This window comes from Corythoichthys intestinalis, chromosome 20 (genome assembly GCF_030265065.1).
Source record: "Corythoichthys intestinalis isolate RoL2023-P3 chromosome 20, ASM3026506v1, whole genome shotgun sequence".
NCBI classification, from domain to species: domain Eukaryota; kingdom Metazoa; phylum Chordata; class Actinopteri; order Syngnathiformes; family Syngnathidae; genus Corythoichthys; species Corythoichthys intestinalis.
In genome coordinates this window covers 21,374,946-21,395,021 of record NC_080414.1, presented here as the reverse complement: position 1 = coordinate 21,395,021, position 20,076 = coordinate 21,374,946, and the positions used below count along the sequence as shown (strand labels likewise).

Here is a 20,076-nt window from a genome sequence, read left to right as displayed (position 1 = left end):
TTAAAAAACATTTAGGAACTAATTGAAATATAATACAACCAAACCGTTGCCAACATAATCTTGTTGAATGTAACTGTCATTCAAGTGTCAAAATACCATGACGTTAACCATCACACATTTGTTTGTATGCATTTGTGTACCAATTTATATTGTGCTCACAATTCTATACAGATGGATGCATGGCTTTAAACCAGTGTCACACACTTGAGTTGTCACGCGGCGACAATTTAGTTGAGGTTGCTGCGGTGAATTATGACAGGCCAAGCTGACACACAACGTCAGTGGACATTGATGTATGGGTTTTGTTGCCGCATGGCAGTTGATTTGTTGTCTTGACATATGTTAGTTGCCATGAATCTGACTTCTGACAGGACCTCTCTCAGGTGCATGTCAAAATCACGGTCCGTTAAGTCTGTATATATCTAGATGTCTGTTAAAAATAATAGATGATAGGTAACATAGGTAGATAAATGACTGAGTAGCTTTGGATGGTGCTACACATTTCAAGAATGGCTTACTGTCCTGGTTAGTGTGATAACAGAAGGAGTGTGAAGAAGGAGTAGGGAGGAATTAAATTACACCGAAGAGAGCGTAACCTCCCTCGGAGACGCTTTTGGCAAAATAACGCTCTTGTCGCCTGTGTCGCAGTAAGGATCTCTCCTCCTGGGGCCGGGGCTGTGAAAACAGCCTCAGGTATTACGAGGTGCCACCGTTGAGTCATCGGGTTTTAACGAAGAGAACAAAAAAAGAGGTCATAGCATAGTTCAGATAATGTCTCGTCCATTTTGGGAGCTTATCCACACATGGTAATGAACGCTGCCGTGTCTGCTTCCTTTCAGGGTGATTAATACCCTACACCAGTTCTCATTGCAGCAGGGAAGCACACAGCTGAGGAGGCAGATGCAAACCCAAAGGCGGTGTATTTTTATTCTTTTTTTTTTAAACAACACAAAATGGCAGCTAGTAGGAGCGATTACATTTTTTTTCGCAGCTTGAGCACTGGTACTACATGATGTTATCAAGCCATAGTAAAATGATCCACAACACGGCTAACGTGATTCAGAACTTGGCCACATTTTTCGTATATGTATTTGCAGCTCATGTACAAACAATTGTTTTCACATTTGTAGCAAAAATAAAATTCACAGGTTATCCACAAGGTTTGAGTCAAGCCTGCTGGACTTTGTTTTGTTGAAAATTTACCGATGACTGAGAATCTACATAGATAGAACATGGAGAAAATTTTACCTTAATTTTCGGACTATAAGGCACACCAGACTATCAGCCGCCATCCACCAAATTTGACACAAAAACGACAATTGTTGATATATAAGCCGCACTGGACTATAAGGCGCAGCTGCCTTCACTGTATTATGGGATATTTAAACCAAAAGATATTAACCGGTAACACTTTATTTTACAGCGGCATCATAAAACTGTCCGAAGATCAAATGAACCACAATGAAGCTTTGAACAAAATAGCTGCGAAGCTTTATTGCTTCAAGAAGCTTCATTTTGCCATCACTGCTCCCTTGGAGGAGGCAGTAAACCTTTGCTGCCACCTGCTGTCAACAATGTTCTCATCCACTTATTTCCTAACACGCATTGCAGCAGTACAGATGTAAATAACAATCAAAATTCATGTTCTGTGCTAATTATTTCTTCCATTACTGTTCTAGTTGTTTCATTACTTGTTAGTTATGGCATTTAGTAAAACTTTATTTCACAGTGGCGCCATAAGACTGTCATAAGACGATCATAATTATGACGTGACACTATTGTGAGCATTAATGAATGCTTACTAGTATCACAGATGTTCTTTAATGTCATTCGGGAATTATCTTACTCTAGAATGGATGAGAAAGATCTGAGCTGGACATAAATGGAGTTAGTGCCGTAATTTTACAGCTGTCATAAGCATTCAGTAATGCCCATGATAGTGTCATGTCATAATTATGACGGTCTTATGACCATTTTATAACGCCATTGTCAAATAAAGTGTTACCTATAAATCAAAAAATAAGCCGCACTGGACTATAAGCTGCAGGATTTATAATAAGGGAAAAAAAGTAGCGGCTTGTAGTCAGAAAATTACGTTAAATGAAATCTTGGTTTTATAACTAGTTGAGTAGTTGATCAGATATACCCAACCATTAGAATGGTCAGCTATGTTGATATGTTGTAACTGTTAAGGTGAATGTGTGAATTAGTATATAAATTAGGGGTGTCAAACGATTAAAATTTTTAATCGAGTTAATTACAGCTTAAAGATTAATTGATCGTAATTAATCGCAATTAATCGCAATTCAAACCATCTATAAAATATGCCATATTTTTCTGTAAATTGTTGGAATGGAAAGATAAGACACAAGATGGATATATACATTAAACATACGGTACATAAGTACTGTATTTCTTTATTATAACAATAAATCAACAAGATGGCATTACCATTATTAACATTCTGTTAAAGCGATCCATGGATAGAAAGACTTGTAGTTCTTAAAAGATAAATGTTTGTACAAGTTATAGAAATTTTATATTAAAACCCCTCTTAATGTTTTCGTTTTAATAAAATTTGTAAAATTTTCAATCAAAAAATAAACTAGTAGCCCGCCATTGTTGATGTCAATAATTACTTACACAATGCTCATGGGTGCTGAAGCCTGTAAAATCAGTCGCACCCAAGCGCCAGCAGAGGGCGGCAAAACTCCGAAAAACACAACAAGTACACCTTTCACTGTCCTGTCATTTTAATCTTTTTGAGCGGGGCATTTGTGCGTTTAGTGCGTCAAATATTTTAACGTGATTAATTAAAAAAATTAATTACCGCCTGTTAACGCGATAATTTTGACAGCCCTAATATAAATATATAGTTGGGCTTGTTGGAAGGTATGTAAATAATAGATGGGTAGTAAGCTTGGTAGACACATAAATGTAGTGGCAGATAGATGCAATGATGAAAATTCAATTCAGGCCAGACGATGAGGTCAAGCTTGCCTATTTCTGGTTTCCCCGTTGCCGTGGCGACGCAGCCATCTTTAATTCATAGCCTGGCTGTTGCCGGGCGGACAGGCATGTCGCCAGGAACTGGCGGAGAGCGACCTGCATGGGAATTCTCCAAGACAGTTGGCGTTGAATGTGTCAGGCTCCGTTGCACCTGCCTGCTCGGATGGGTTGTGGGCACTTTTATGCTTAACTGCAATGAGTGTGTCAGGTCTCTTCGTTCTTGTTAAGGGTTTCATTTTTTTTGTCGCCCCTTTTCATGTAGGCTGGTCTACTTTTATTTTGGTAGTTGCCTTTCCTCCTTGTTTCCGCTTTACTTTCTGCCATTATGTTTCCTAATCATGCTCATTGTCTCCACCTGAGACCCTTCCCCTGTGTCAGTTTTTAAGATTTCATGATTCCTGCCATGTCCAGAGCCACCACCTTTAATGTAAGCCTCGCCTTGATTATTATCGAAGCCAATGACTTTTTGTTACTTTGTCTGCTCCTCTTTTTTTGGGGCTCCAATCATTGCTGTGAAATTTAGTTGTCACTTTAAGAACATTTTCGTCAAATCTTTTTTTGTGAATTGAGTAATCATGTTGCATCCTTTTCAGATTCATTTGGTCAAAAAAAACAAAAAACTAGTGGACTTTCATACATCAAATTGGGAGTAAGTGGGATATCCATGAGTTTTGCATGTACTTGCACTTAATGTACTCAACTTGGTACATGTCTTTTTATTTTATTTTTTTTTTTACCCCGGCTTGATACAGAGAAAAATGGAAATACTGGCTTTTTATTTTGGCATTGAAAAATAATAATTGAAAAATTCATGGATAAATGCTTCTCATGACTATTACTATTTTATATTCATTTGGATGCTAGCTTTTCATGTAATGCAAAAGAAACCATCAATGTTATTGTTTTTTTTTTTGTTTTGTTTTGTTTTTTTAATGGTGGTTGTTTGGCAGCCCAAACTGTTCAGCTCGTGGACACTGTTCGAATACAAACATGACTGAAATTCTCGTGCAACGCAGGGAATCTTTCAAATGACACCCCCAAAATATTATCGTTCACGCCAAAACACAGGTTTTTTGGAATTCCCCCCAAATGTACCAAGTCTTACAATTTTCACCCAATTCATATAAATCATACATCAAACATTTCAGGATGGTAAGGGGCCCGGTTGTAAGGGTAAAGTTGTATACCGAATTTGCCAAAAACATACGGTTCCCCCAAAATTCGCCAAAAACCTTCCCATTCGTTTCTAATGGGATGCCATTAGCCATCGTTCCATTCATTTCGAATGGCCAAAATTTCCTTCATTTTCATTGGCAGAAAAACCTGTGTGGTTGTGATTTTTGACCAAAAATCCTCATTGACATTTAATTGGCGCCCAAGCAAGTTGATGCCATTGGAAGCCATGCATGTCCAAGCCATCGACAACCATTTATTTCGTTGCCATTGACGGCCATGTATGTCCAGCCATTGACGGGCATGTATCTCGAATCTATGGATGCCAATGTACCGTACTGGCCCGAATATAAGACGTGTTTTGTGCATTAGAATAAGACTGAAAAAGAGGGGGCCGTCTTATATTCGCGGTCTAGACATTATACCCATTCACGACGCTAGATGGCGCCAGATATCATTGAAGCGATGTTCTGTCGTGACAGATCTCAGCTACCCTCAAGTTTATCCAGTTTGCATTATTTGATTGCAATGTTTTTCCTTATTCAGATTTGTTTCAAGACTAGTTACAGTTAGATTTCATTTTGATGGTTAATGCAGTTATTGCAATTTTGTTGTTTTATCACAATAGAAAACCAGAAAACCAGAAGCCATTCATTTACAAATGTGATTGCACTTTAGTTTACATTTTTAAATGTTCAGATGTTAAGATATAAATGAGGCAAAATAACATGCTTTTTCTCTCAAATATATTGTTATAATCATTTGTTTCGGATGTACTGTATTTTCTGTATGAAAATTAATTTGGTGTTCAAAAAGTCTTTTTTTCAAACTTGAGTCTTGGAAAAAGAAGGGGTCGTCTTATAATCAGGGCCATCTTATATTCGGGCCAATATGGTACTTGGATTCCATTGACGCAAAATCCTTTGAGGTGCTGTAATTAAAAAAAAAAAATATATATATATATAGAATCTGTCCATAAATTTTGATTGTTAACAAAATTACACTTGAATTTTTTTTTTTTTTTTTGTAACTTTTAGTTATAAATGCCCAAAAATCATAAACATGTTTTGGATTGATTAAAAAACATTTTTCAGATGCTGGAATTAAAACAATTAAAAAAAAAAAAAAAAAAAAAAAAAAAAGCATCTGTCTGAATTTTGATTGGTAAACAAAATGGTAAACAAACTACACATTATTTTTTAGTCATTTTCTGCTCAATATAATATTCAAAAAACATAAACATGTTTTGGATTGATTAAAAAAAAAAGGCTATTTTCACTGCATAACGCAAATGCCGTTTATTTTCTGTGCATTAAAAATAAAACTTGGTGATACCTGTTTTTTAGTGGATTGCAACAATTTCACAAAGACAAGTTTTAATTGGAAAAACTCATTTGGTTATGAACATACTTTTAAATGTCATCTGATATGAATTTCTTGGGAGATTTCTTGCATTAAAAAGAAAAAGAGACAATTATATGTGACATCACATTTTTATAGTTGCAGTTCAAAGTTTGACCAATTAACATGTGGACATTGTTTTAGTCTGGAAGCTTCATTAAGATATCGACTGTGTAATTGTTGTTGCACCTGCATTCTTAATCGCTAATCAGCAGAGTCAACGAAGATTACATTTTAATTAAATGGCATCATTTTTAATCATCTCTGCCATGCGGCGGAGGAAAAGGAAGTGACTTTTATCAGTTACGCACGCGCACGAGCGGCTGGATGCTTGATTTAATGGAAGGTCGTAATTAATTTTGAGAGCTGACGTGTTCCTCGCTTGAATTAAGGCAAAAAGTGATGAGGAGGTGAAGTAGGCCTGCCGTTTTACAAAATGCAAATTGCATGTTAAAAACCCCACTGGGCATTATTTTCACTCTAAGGTGGAACAAGTGATGCGCACTTTCTCATTAAAACACTTCCCTCTTTTTATTCTCTTATCGTTAAAAGCGGCCCTTCTTTCTACTCAACCTTTGGGGGAAAAAAAAAAAAAAAAAAAAAAAAAAAAGTCACCAGCTTTTCATGCTTGGCCCTTCTGTAACAGTGTTACTCTCTTAATTTAGCTTTATTTTTTGAGTTTTCAGTTATGTCTTTTTTTCTTTTTGTTTCAGGATGCCTGTTTGAAGACGAGCTTTGCCGAGCTTATGAGTTCTGCGTCAACGGTAAGTCTATTTTCCACTTTTTCTTGTTTTTCCTCATTTTTAAATTTGGTTTTAATGACGCTAAATCATCTAAACAAGTACTAAAAAACACACAGTTTGACAGATTGTTACAATTTAGCATATTTATTAGGGATGTCCTGATTGCATATGTCCGAGTCACCTGATTTTGAGAATCTGCCGATACCGAATCACGCTCCAATACCGAAAAAAGTCGTTTTGAACAAAAGTTATAAACATGTTGCAGTACTGTTCTCTTTACAGTACTTACTCTTCCTCTTTTTCCGGGAGTGTTGCGCAAACCTGGCTGCAGAAAGAAATTACGGGGGGAGGCATTACATTTTTTAGGAGGGGCACCCTTCGTCAACGTAAATTTAGCCTGAACAGTGGCGTTATTACCCGTACATTACTACATCAGTGCACTGAAATATTTTCTGTCACTGAAGTCACAAGTGGTAGTTCATCGTAAAATCAATAAGAAAAACAAAAACATACCTGCCAACCCGGCCTTTGGCAATCTTACAAATAATGAGGTATGCCCTTACAAATTGGGGATCTTACAACGTTGTATATAGCGTGCAATATGAAACAAAAATAAAACTCAATTTTTAAAATAATATGAATTTATTGGTAATATTGTAACATATAACCTGGTGCAATCAAAGAAAAATCAATATCTTCATTTACATCATGATTACTAAAATTCAACAGTGACTTTTGTTATAATTGTATGTAGCACTTTTGGCAATTTCTATCATGTCTTGATGGCTGCACTTCATGGCACTTCAGCTCGCAATTCAGTTTGACTTGAAGGTAGTTCGTCAGTGTGTTCAATTATAAATTAAAAAGATCAATTGATAAAATTAACTTACTGATGCAATCTTTGAGTCATGGAACATTTCTTTTGCTAATTCTGAGAAGTGATCAGCAATAGTTGCGGGCAAATTGTGTTCGGCAACAAATTGGCAGAATGAAATCTCCGCTTTCGTCACTTTTCATTCTGCAGACTTCATCTTTATGACCAGTGTTGGTAATCTTACTCTGAAAAAGTAATTAATTAGTTACAAATTACTATCCTCTCGAACAGTAATTGAGTCAGTAACTCAGTTACCTGAAGGTAAGAGTAATTAGTTACTTGGCAAAGTAACTGGTGTTACCTTTCTTTTTTTTTTTTTAATTTAAAAAACAACAACAACATCAATATACCTTTGCGATATTTGGAAGTCATTTAATGCTGTGAATCAACTGTTAAAGTTGTTAAAATTGCTCTTGTTTTTGCATTAGTTCCCTTCTGTCTACTTTCGACATGTTAGAGTTTTAAAACCATTTCATCATTTAAAGATAGATTAAAGTCAAGATTTTGCCGATTTAGGAGTATTTTAGATAAAAAGTTACTTAAGTTCGCTAGCAAGGTTCACTGCAACAGAGCCTTTCTGAGAAGTCTACTGCTTCAAAATGGCGGCTGTTTATTAACGCTGCCGTCTGTCATTTCGCATGTAGTTCTATAAGCATTTGATATCTAGGCGTAGATTGTAGGCTGTCAGCTACAGTCAGGAAATATTGGAGCCACATAGCCTACCATCGCGTTTGTTACAGCGTCACAACACTCTTCTCTCTCAGTGTCTCCGACTTTTCTCGCGTCATTCAACCAAAGTAGTAATGCATCGTAACGCACGTTGTCTCTCAGGGCGGGCCCAGCCCCCTAATGCCCGCCCATGCCGCCGGGTCTGGTGTTGCGGAGTACAAAACATATATATTTTTGTTTCTTTTATCAATGCCATTAGATTTCTGGATTATTATGTTACTTTTTAGCCCCTAAAAATAAAATATATATATATATGGATTTTTTTTTTTTTTTACTTAAAAACCCTTTTCATTAGATTCTGATCGTCTGAAAAATGGCCCAATCGGCTCGATTTCCAATCACGTGATCGGATCGAGGACATTCCTAATATTTAACCTTTTTAAACATTTAACACCGGACGTGTCGGGAAGCGACACTTTTACGCATGTCATCTTTGAAGCCTCGTCACGCTGTAATTACGCAGGAAATAATGTCATTTCAGTTTTATAGTTTTATTGCCCTCATAAGTAACCATTAAAACGCTGCGTGGACTATGTGTTTATGAACGTATTTCCATCATTTCTTGTCCTTTTTCAAAACCGAAAGCACCACAAAAGACGCCATATCCCAGGAGCCATTGTGATGTCACGAAGGACGGACGTAATGTGAACATTTTTAATAAATTGCCGAGCGAGGTGCCACTTAAGGAGAGGGAGGCGAAGTAGCGAGTGACGGCCGGTTTGAATTGAGCAAGCAACTTTGAAACGTGCGGAATGAATCAAAAACTAAATTTAGCGCAAGCTAATGCATTATTTCATCAACTCGAGGAAGAGGGTGGACCAGGTTTGTCATTGTTTTCTTCGGATGAGTCGGCGAGTTGGGAAGCATGACAGGCTGACAGCGCAAACGGCGGAAGAGTGGGCTGTGTGACGTATTGTATGACGTAGCCCTTTGTCTTTTTCAAGGGGGAACTGAGTGGCATGCCTGCAAAAATTGAACTGAACTAGTTTATTGTCAATATTTTTGAAAAGACTTTTTTTCAAAGTTTGATTTTTTTTTTTTTCACTATGAATATTTTCAATTTGTATATAGATGTGTGTGTTCGAGAGGCTTGATTGCATGTTTTACTTTTGATAAGGTGATGGGTGCAATACCTAACCTCTCAATGAGATACCCTCCAAACCACGTTTGTGTTAGATGATATATATTCACTATTCGGCACTGTTGGTCAACTGTACATAACCTGTTTTGACCATAGTATGTGTAAAGGCCAAAAACTCCTATGACCATAGCTGCTGTTTGTGTTGAATTGTCAAATATAAAACTATTCAGTAGAGATGTCCCGATCGATCGGCATCCCTAACGATCGGGTCCGATCACGTCATTTTCAAAGTATCGTAATCGGCAAAAAAATATCGGACATGCCTTTTTTGATATATATATTTTTTACATAAATCGTTTTCTAATTGTATTTAACGTTACAGACATAATATGTTACACTCATCCAGAGTCTTTAGTTTTGGCTTAAGGTAGGGTTATCAAATTTATCCCGATAATGGTGGTAATTAATTTTTTAAAAATTGTATCACGTTAAAATATTTAACGCGAATAATGCATGCGCTGCAAGACCCACTCACGCATTGTCGCGCTTAATCTGTAATGGCACTGTTTTACCTATATAGAGCGCTATATGGCAGCGTAGAATGAGTAGAGTGAATTTGGGAAGCCTTTGGAGCCTTTTTTTAATTGGCTAAAGCCTTACAATCACTTTCCTTATGATTAGAGCTATTGTGGGAAGCAATGTGGGGAAGCAAGGTAGTAATTGATATTTTTCTTAACACCCTATGTTATTTCCCAACGCAGAGAAGATATATCAATTAGTAGCACTCTGCACAGTCATGGTTCCACTTCCCATCATGCATTTGGGCATGGCTACAGTATCATTTACTGAAAGCTCAACAAATACACTAGATGGCAATATTTAGTCACAATATACAAAGTCACATTTGTCCTTTAAGAATTACAAGTCTTTCTATCTGTGGATCCCTCTCACAGAAAGAATGTTAATAATGTAAATGCCATCTTGAGGATTTTTGTCATAATAAACAAATACAGTACTCATGTACTGTATGTTGAATGTATATATTCGTCCGAGTTTTATTCATTTTTTTCTTAATGCATTGCCAAAATGTATATAATCGGGAAAACTTATCGGGAATTATTGGAATTGAATCGGGAGCAAAAAAAAGCAATAGGATCGGGAAATTCCGGGATCGGCAGATACTCAAACTAAAACGATCGGGATCGGCAGCAAAAAAACATGATCGGAACAACCCTAGTATAATTATTATTAATCCTAAAGAGCTAAGGATGTCCTTATTTACATATGAGCCCAGATTGTAGTCTGCTGATAGGTGTGGATGCTTACTGTATCATATCTTCTATGATATCACAGACAATTTAGAAATGAAGGGGTGGTTTAGTTGCCTGGTAACCTACCATTGCTTGTTGAAAGAAGCAGGAAGTGTGGGGTAGGGGCAGCCACCTCACTTCCTCCCTGAGGCGCTAACCTGCTTTACGGTGAGCCAACTTCCTCTTAACATTATCTTTGAGTCACGTGATGGGCTTTTGGCCCCCTAGAAAAACCCCAAAAGCTGGATTCAACTTCCTCTCATTATATAAGAAGGAAGGCCGACTGGAGATGACATAACGGGTCGTCTCAATGTTTGACGTGCTGTGTCTCTTTCTGGTTTCCATGGCAACAGTGCTCTATAATCATTGCAATTTCCTTCTGGGATTGACAGGGCGAGGACTGACAGCCAGTCAATACAAACATCCTCAAACATCAGATTGTGGTTTCTTTTTATCTGTCCTTCCATTTGGCACATCTTGATCATGTTAACAAGTATAAAGGTGGATTCTTTTTTTAAGCAGCAAAGCGGCATAAATCCAGACGTCGCTGCACCCACGCGCTTCAGGCTGCTATCTACAGTGTGAACGCTAATGCTTTGGAAAGGTGACAGCAATACGTTTATGCAAACAAGAACCGAAGTAGTAGGCGACAAGTGATGACTTATTAGGACACGTTTGGACGGTCGTATTGGCAGCGCTAAATCGATATTTCCAGACAGGCCGCAATGTCCAATGAAGATAAATACAGCCATCAGGTTGGGGGTGATTGATGAAGTGCCATGCTTATCTCATCGGACTGTGATGTCTGAGAAGTAAATGCACTTAAAATATGAACTTATTGAGGCCATTGTCAACCTTAAATTTAGCCCTCTTACAATGCTAATAGCTAGGTTGCTAACAGCAACTATGGCCATCTGACAAGATCATAATTTTTTGTCCTTGTTGGTGTCAGTATTTAAATGAAAAAGCTGAAGGCTTATTGATGAAATGTCATGCTTATTTCATCAAACTGTTACATCTGAGAAGTAAAGCCACTTAAAAATGAACTTAAGGAGGTCATTCATTATTAACCTTGAAATTAGCTCTCGTATAATGCTAGCAGCTAGGTCTCTATAGCTAGGTTCTTAATGAATAATTCCGATTTCTTGTCATGTTTTTTTGGCGTGCCCGTTCAGACTGATTTTGTCCATTGAGCCCATTCAAGAATCACGCATGCGCTCTAATTCGCAGCCCGAGATGTACGGAGGAAACTGACCCGCATGTGCAGGAGCATCAAAACAAATGACCACCCATGCTGGCTCAATGTCATTCAAAGGTGATCATATTTTGATTTCCAAAAAGAGGACACAAAAAACAGACATAAATAATCCCGTTTAGTCGGACAGTTTGCCCTGACTCTCGGCCGTGTAAGCAATCTTGAAATATTGCAAGTATGGAGCAGAGAGAAAACCGAGCATGCCCAGGCTTATGCTCAACCCATTTTATTTTTTTATGACTGTTGTCAAGCCCGACCCTTCTCAAAAGCAGTGTTCAAGGCAAGCTAGGCGCTAACGCACAGCTGCACCGCTACCTTAGCGCCCTGTCTGTCTCGCTCTTTGCTGGCGTAATTGCTGCATGAATTCCAATTCGGGTGACTTGACAGTTCAGACCGACCGCCACATTCTGGAAAATGTGGCCCAGATTGGATTTAAACCTCATACGAAAGTGACCCAGATCGGATTTGAAATGGTCCACTTCTATGCGACTTGTCCCATTCGGACCGTCAAGTTAATGCCTCACGAAAAAATCGGATTTGTGCTTTAAGACCTGCAGTATGAACCTAGCCTAAGACTCTTAACAGCATTTATAGCCAACTAACAAGATAATTTTTCTTACTGGTGTCAGCATTTTATAACAAAAAATGTTTCCTTAAAAGTGCTTATGATGCAGCTGAAGTGATCCAAAACTGCGAATCGATACTAACATCCGCCAAGACATTCAAATGTAGCTGCGTGGGCTTGAACGGCCCCGAGCGGGCGAGAGGTCACCGCAAAAATCAATAAAACACTGCTGGTTAATTGTTTATTAAGGGCCCAGGCCGCGCACTTGGGGGAGCGAACATGTAGCACTTACAGTATCTACTGGTCTTGAAGCTTATAAAACAGTAAACCAAAGAGCCGCAAGAGAGAGTTTCTGCAAATTAAAACGCCTTTGTGAAGTCTCGCATGGGTTGCATAGCCTTCTATTAGCATTACCCCAAGGACATTGGACTTATTTTCGACAATAAAAATGGCGCTTGGTTAAAGGATGTGGTGTGGGCAGTCAAGAGAAAGCTGCCGAGTTTTGCTAAAAGGAAAGAATAAGTTTGCGTCACATAATTGGACAACAGCTTTTGTCGAGATTGCATGGCTGACGAATCATATTCCCAATGTCTGACTTGCCGTACTTTGATCACGTACTTTGAGTGATGCCTGTTGCCATGCCATTCTTTGGAATTGTGCCATTTCTTCCCAGGCAAATGGATGGAATTATGCGTGTCTTTATTACATTTCAGCCTCTTCCAGAGGTCCCGACGGTCGTCCAGTATGACTCAGGTTGCCTAGCGACCCGCATCGAGCCTGGCTGATGTGCTAGATTAGTGGAGTCCCCCCCCCACACGTCACCCCCCATCCACAATAAAGTCGTTGCTATCACCAAAGAGGGCTGCTTATTGGAATAGAATGTCACAGAGTGGGGACGTCTCGCTTGAAAACGCCGTCGGCACATTTTGTTCACGCTCTTCTTCTGGTGTGCAGATGGAGTTTTCGGGAGGTGTCAGGAGCTGGCCGTCGCAGACCTGAACACGTACGACGTGTCTTCCTCCGGCTTGCTGCGCCTGAGGACTCTCTTGCAGAAACTAGCTCACAGAGGTACATGTCACTTGACATGTAGTTTTAGATGGAAACTGGCTAAAATGCTAACACTCAACATGCTAGCATTACTCTTTGAGTTGCCAAAATGCTAACATGCTAACAGTTCATGAACACAATCACTCTTGGTGAATTATTCACAATTGTTTATATGGGGAATCATCCCTATATTTCTTCTGATACTTTTCAACAAACTGTGGAAACAGTCTTCAGTGTAAAATGAAACTTTGATTCCAAAACATGATGCTCTTCATCTCCAATTTTTGTTGTACAGTTGCTCGATGTATTTTAGGCATTTTAAGAAAGCCTTAATAATGTGCTCGCCCCCTGGTGGTTGGTTACATTAGGAAAGTTGCCTGATTACTGCAGGAGAGCCAGTGTTTTAAAAACTAATTGGCCACAATCAGGTTAGTTTAATTATTGCTGCCAAAATCCCATAGGTGAAAGTGGGCCAGAACAATCAGGAACGCAGTTCCGCTATAAGATTCAGGGCCTGAACGCAGTTCCGGTATAAGATTCAGGGCTGGAATGCTGTTCCGGTACACGGTGCTTTGATCCCGAGAATTTGACGGGAACTTTCAAAACGCTATGTAAAAAAAATAATAATGCTAAGCTACCACACATGCATTTCATCTCCAAGAAGAAAACAATCAACCAAAATCAGATTTACATACACGAGTATTAGCAACAAGCATAATAAAGTGCTTGTGTAGCGTAATCCGTTTCCACTAATATATATTATTTATTTTATTCCACGGACGGCATGGAGATTTCCGCAGCTGCTGCAGTTATCTGAGTCTGACGATGATGAGTCACTTCAATGTGCGAATGCAAAGCAAAACGCCTAGACTCATTTATCTGTTGAATTGGCTGACATACTGACATGTGATCAGCAGAGATAGTTAGTTCTGACTGGTTCAAATGTGCATGTTTTCTGGAACAGCAAAAAAAAAAAAGGTTGTTGAATTGATGCGACAAAAAAAGGGCAATGCAACATAAAATGGATCAAATCTTTAAAAGCAACGAAAGAGTTGAGGAGACTTATTTATGATATTTATTTTTATTTGCTCTGATGGGGGAGGTTCAGAACATCGTAGCTGTCAATGTGCACTTTTTGACTTATATTTGTTCATTTATGTAAGGCTACTTATTCATTTACTTACGATTTGAAAAACTTCAAAATATATTCCATTTTACTCTGCATCATGTCATTTGTACTTATTTTTCTGAATATATGTTACTTATATCTTTATTATTATTTTTTTAAAAAGTAAATGTTTACATTAACTTCAATTTTAATATACATCCTATGTTCTTAAGTAGTTAGAATTGAGATTTGGCATTTAGTATGTGAGGAAATGAGGGAAAATAAAAATTAAGAGATGGAGGTTGGGGTTATTGCTGTTTTTGTTAACTTTTATTTTGCAAATCATTGAAAAAATACAAATTTGAATGACTGTGCTAAAACAGTTTTCTTTGCATTTCATTAGTTTAAGAGGTTTGACCCCCCCCCCTAAAAAAAGAAAGACAAAATAAATAAATGAATAAAATTTCTGGCTCCGTGGCGACCTTCACGCTGGGGAGTTCCAGCAAGAAATTCTAGCCACTTTTACCCCTGCAAAATCCAGATCAAAACGATTAAATACATATGTAGGGGTGTGAAGAGAGAGAGAGAGAGAGAGAGAGAGAGAGAGAGAGAGAGAGAGGGAGGGAGATGTTTGTCTGTCTTTCTTGTATGTATTTCATTATCAATTCAGACTTAAAATGAATTCACTAGTAAGTTCTTTCAAACGAGAAGCACAGAAGGGACAGATGGATGAATTAGACTCCACACTGAGACAAACTGTAACTGCAGTATACAGCCACCTGAGGGCAGTAGATGCCTACAGCATAAACAGGACCACAAACATGAGGATTAAGCCCCCCACCCACCCAAAGAGGCTAACCACCCACCCAGTGCAAACATAATTGGCTTTTGCAGGCCACTCTGAGCTTAATATCTTGTAACAGGCGTGAACCATTAACAGTCAGCAGTCAACCGGGAGGAGGGGGGGTGAATAAAAAAAAGTGGAGAAAAAGGAGGGGCTGCTCGAAATGAATCAACATGGAAGGCCCTCCGTTTAAACTCCGACCTTGAAGGGGTGATGTCATCGCTTGGAGTTTTATCTCTCCCCACAATGCACCGCAGCACCTTGTTTTATCAGCAAAACATCGTTTCAGCGGTGTCGCTGGGGGGCTTTGTCGAGAGCATTGTATTCTGGGAATTTTAAGTGAAGAGAATCGAGGGGTGTGAAAATGGCGAGGGACGTCAATGGAATCGATCGACGAACCACCTTATCTCGAAAATGCCGTTTCAGACACATCAATAGGAAATCAGCTTTGCACAAAAAGAATGGGGGGGTGTAAAAATTCCATAATAGTTATGAATTACAGCACACTTTCTAGCTGAAATGAGCATATTTCTTCAAGCAAGTATGCTGTACATCTAGCCCCATATACTGGTTGGTCAAAGGATTTAAGACAAAAAAATAAATCAAAGAGCAAAGTAGTTTGGATATCAATTACCGTAATTTTTGGACTATAAGCTGCTACTTTTGTTCCCCCCTGCTTTGAAGCACGCAGTTTATAGCCCAGTACGGCTTTTTTTCTTCCAAATAATATGCAGAATATGAACGAATAGTTTTTTTGTAAAATTTAGTGGGTGCAGCTTATAGTCAGCTATGCCTTATTACAGTCATCCCTCGGTACTTCGCGCTTCAAACTTCGCGCTGTCAGTCCATCACAGATTTTTTTTTCCATTAAAGAAAATAAATAAATAAAAAATACAGATGAGCTGTCCCGAGCCGATCGCGTATTTTCTTTCTCTCCATCCCTCCCTCCCTCTCTCCCCCTGCTCTTTGTTGGTCAGGCAGTGAGTGCGCTGGAGTTGCTTAATAAAGTTAACAATGATTGACAGACGGTTAAGCTTTGATCTTGCCTGAGACGCTGGTAAGCCGAGACTTAAAGAGCATACGACAGGAGAAAAAAAGTCTTAAATAGCATTATTATGTGAATTAGAAATATATTTTGAGACGATTCGACTATATACAACAATTTAGCAAAGCGCAGATGACGAGAAATTAGTCTTTTAATCTGCCGGTTAGCCACGCCTACCGTTATAGGGCTCGAGCGTCCCCAACAGGTGGATGACTCAGCGGGAGACTGGGCTCATCGGTTTTACTGTTCAGCCCATTGAGGGGGAATTATTCAGAACGAGGAAAACACGACGAAGAGAGCCGCAAAATGTCATTGTTTCAGTCTCTCTACTCCAATATTTTTACAGGATATTCTTTTTATCCAATTATTTTTCCACAATAGCTAAATAAATGGCTTGAGAAGGACCAGTCAGCCCGTCGAGGGGGAAGTATTCCCAACGAGGAAAACGCGACTAAGAAAGCTGCAAAATGTCATTGTTTTAAAGTCTTCGAAGCAGAAAATCAAACATAACTAGCCCGGATTATTTGACATGACGACTGGGTTGTCGATTGTCTTCGTGGACCGGCAAACTGCCCGGCGGAGAGCAATTTACAGCTCGTTCCCCGGAGGAGGGCGGCTGCAGTTGTTGTGCAGCTAACGTGCATGAGGAGAACTTTTTACATGCCTATCAATGATCAAACGTAAGTAGTCCTTTATTTAAAGAAAGTTTGTAGTGTTTACTTTGTATTTGACATAATACAAAACAAGATGTTTACTCACTTCCTCGTAAGTCCAATGGTCCCACAGTAGTCGGGCTTGTTTTGGCCAAAATCCACGGTGAATGGGAACTTTTTGAAACTCCAAAAAGGCGCACACGCCTCTCCCTCATACAGCAAGATTTTTCTGCAGGCGTTTGGCTGGCGTGATGCGAAAAATAAACGTATTAATCCACAAAATCAGCTGAATCCTTAGTCCTCATACACAACAGTACGGCTGGAAAGTGAAGAGGACGCCTTCAACCGTACACGTCACAGCGCCCTTCTCCTCAATGCAAGACCGAAGGCGGAAGTCACTCATTTTTATGGCGCGGGATTAAAAAAACTAAATAAATATAGTAGGGCTGTCAAACGATTAAAATTTTTAATCGAGTTAATTACAGCTTAAAAATTAATTAATCATAATTAATCGCAATTAATCGCAATTCAAACCATCTATACAATATGCCATATTTTTCTGTAAATTATATATATATTCTGTAACACAAATTGTTGGAATGGAAAGATAAGACACAAGATGGATATATACATTCAACATACTGTATATAAGGACTGTAGTGGGCATTTCACTCTACTGTCATTTAAATCTGACTATGCTGTCCTCACTCCGAAGCGTCTACTTTTTCCAAAGCTAGACAGCTAGTGAACGACGCCTTAATAATCAGACTTCTTCCTTTTTCATCTGATCTATTAATAAAATGGCCTCAAACCATTGTTCTCTTTAGACCGTAGTGAAACTACAAAAAAAAAGTACACAAGCATTGCATTAGCAACAACGTTAGCTTAGCACGCTATTCAGGTTCACTAAACATAAACAAAAAGCGTCTCATACAAAAAATATAACATTTCGCTTACTAACATAATATGTACATTCTTTACAACAACCATACTTACGGACAAATCTTGTCCAAGGATCATATAAGCACAACATTACAACGTAGGCGTCAGCCCGAGACGTCATGCAGCCATATTGAACTGGCAAGAAAGCAATAAACCATGTCGCAAAGCGACCACAAGAGTTCGCTGTTAGACAGCACAAAAAACCTTGCTGTAAAACTTACCAAAAGGCAGAATACTGTCTGACATGGGACAGTGTGGGACATGTGCGTTAATTGCGTCAAATATATTAACGTCATTAATTTAAAAAATTAATTACCGCGCGTTAACGCGATAATTTTGACAGCCCTTAAATATAGCGATCGCTTCCACACACATCCAAGCGGTCCATATCATTCAGGAGCATAAAATACCGCATGTGAAACATGCTTTTTCGTGTCACATGGACTTTAAAAGCGACGCATGCATCAACATCGTTCAACTTGTTAAACAGATGCTGTGGCAACTCATTGTGTGTAAGTGAGCAGCTTCAGTGGACTCATTCTGACGCATTTAATAAAGACAAGCATTTTTCAACTTTAAAAAAAAAAATAGATTGGGCGTCTACATTTTTTCTTGTTTAATAATAATTTGGTGGGTCACTACCATGTTTAAAACTTATCATGATTATTACATTTGAAGTGCTTAAAAAACATTGTTTTTTTCTTAATTATACTTTGAGAAAAAAGTGGAAAAACGTCTTACATGTATCTCTTTCCAATGATAAATCTGAATAAATACATTTAACATGAATTTTTTTTTTTTTTTTTTTTTACCCCCGGACGCTACTTCGCGGTTTTTCACTTATCGCGGCGGGTTCTGGTCCCCATTAACCACGAGAAAGGAGGGATCACTGTAGTCTGAAAATGATTGGAATTGTTCCACCTCTAGTTTCTAATACAGTTCGGCCTTTTGGCACTCTATTACTTATCGATGAGTTGTAAACGGCATATTTTACATTAATAAGAACTGACTTTTGATTTCAATTCAAAGGCATTATGATATAGCCAATTTCTTTCAAATGTAAATCTGTATTGGGGAAAAAAAACTTTGTCCGGTGTTTTGCTACGCAGTGATCTCTCATCTCTAATCATTAAAATTATGTATTTGCATATCATATGCGAATTTGAGATTCTTTGATTTAATTAGTGAACGTCCTCAGAGATTTCACAAGTTTCTTTCTCTTGTATCAAATGGAATTGCATTCGCCTTGCTGCTTATCCAATCTCAAAAGATAAAATCATTCAAAAGCGTGATAAGTAGTAACATTTTCTATATGAAAGCATCCTGAAGGCAATTTACCAAATGAAATGAAATTGAATTATCTACTTCTTGTTTCTGACTTTGAGTAAAAAATAAAACAGTTTTTGGAATCTGCAAAACATTGACTCAAATAGTCAAGGCAAGCTTGTGACCGTGAACATACTGTACAAGTTGTACAATGCATTTAGAGTAGGGAGAACGAGCATTAATGTTAGCATTCAGTCGGCGTGAGTGTGAGTGTAGGCGTCAGGGTCATTTTAAAGTAACCTGCTTTTAGTGTGAGCAAAATGATTTCCTTCCTTGTTGTTTTGTTCATTTGTTTGTTTGGTCCTTGTCAAGGTTTTCGCCGTGACTACAATTTGAAATGACTCAAGCGGCAAGCTAGTCATGCATATTAGTTTGGCCTTTGCCCGACTCGGGCGGTAATGATGCTTTTAAGGCTCTGTCGGGCTGTCAAAAATGCCACAAATGGAGCTTCTGGATAGTTAAATAAATGTATACCTTTTATGGATGTTTCTTTGTTTTCTTTACATTTTGCACCATGCCCTAAATTTGTCATCTTTCGTAATTAGAGTTGTGTGACCTGTGTAGTGTGTGGAAAAAGAAATGAAAGCATTTTAACTCATGGAGGCAGCAGTTCCGACACAATACTGTGTGTATGTTTTTGATAATTTGAAGGATTTGTCATAAAAAAGTAGTTTGATTCAGGCTTGTGAAAACTCCTTGTTTTATCTATTGCTGTTAAAGTATTTCAAATTGTTTAAGGACATTAGTGTATTAAGCTAAATGTTAATATCTAGAATTAATAAGTGGTGAGTTGACTTTGAAATTGGCTTGTTTATACAAATTCTTCACTGTCTTCTATTAATGGTACGGGTATTTAAAAAAAAATCGATTCTGAGTAGGGATGTCCCAATTACATATTTTTGCACCCGAGTCCGAGTTACCTGATTTTGAGAATCTACCGTTACAGAGTCCCAATCTGATACTAAAAAAAA

The 20,076-nt window shown here is 38.2% G+C and overlaps 1 protein-coding gene across 1 annotated transcript in view; it reads left to right on the top strand.

Annotated features, from left to right (window-relative positions):
* ptprn2 (protein tyrosine phosphatase receptor type N2) overlaps positions 1 to 20,076 on the top strand; it is a 290,172-nt gene that overhangs the window by 5,745 nt on the left and 264,351 nt on the right. Inside the window, exons 2-3 of the mRNA XM_057823858.1 lie at positions 6,297 to 6,347; positions 13,095 to 13,208. Coding sequence (XP_057679841.1) covers positions 6,297 to 6,347; positions 13,095 to 13,208 — 165 coding nt within the window. The remainder of the gene's footprint in view (positions 1 to 6,296; positions 6,348 to 13,094; positions 13,209 to 20,076) is intronic.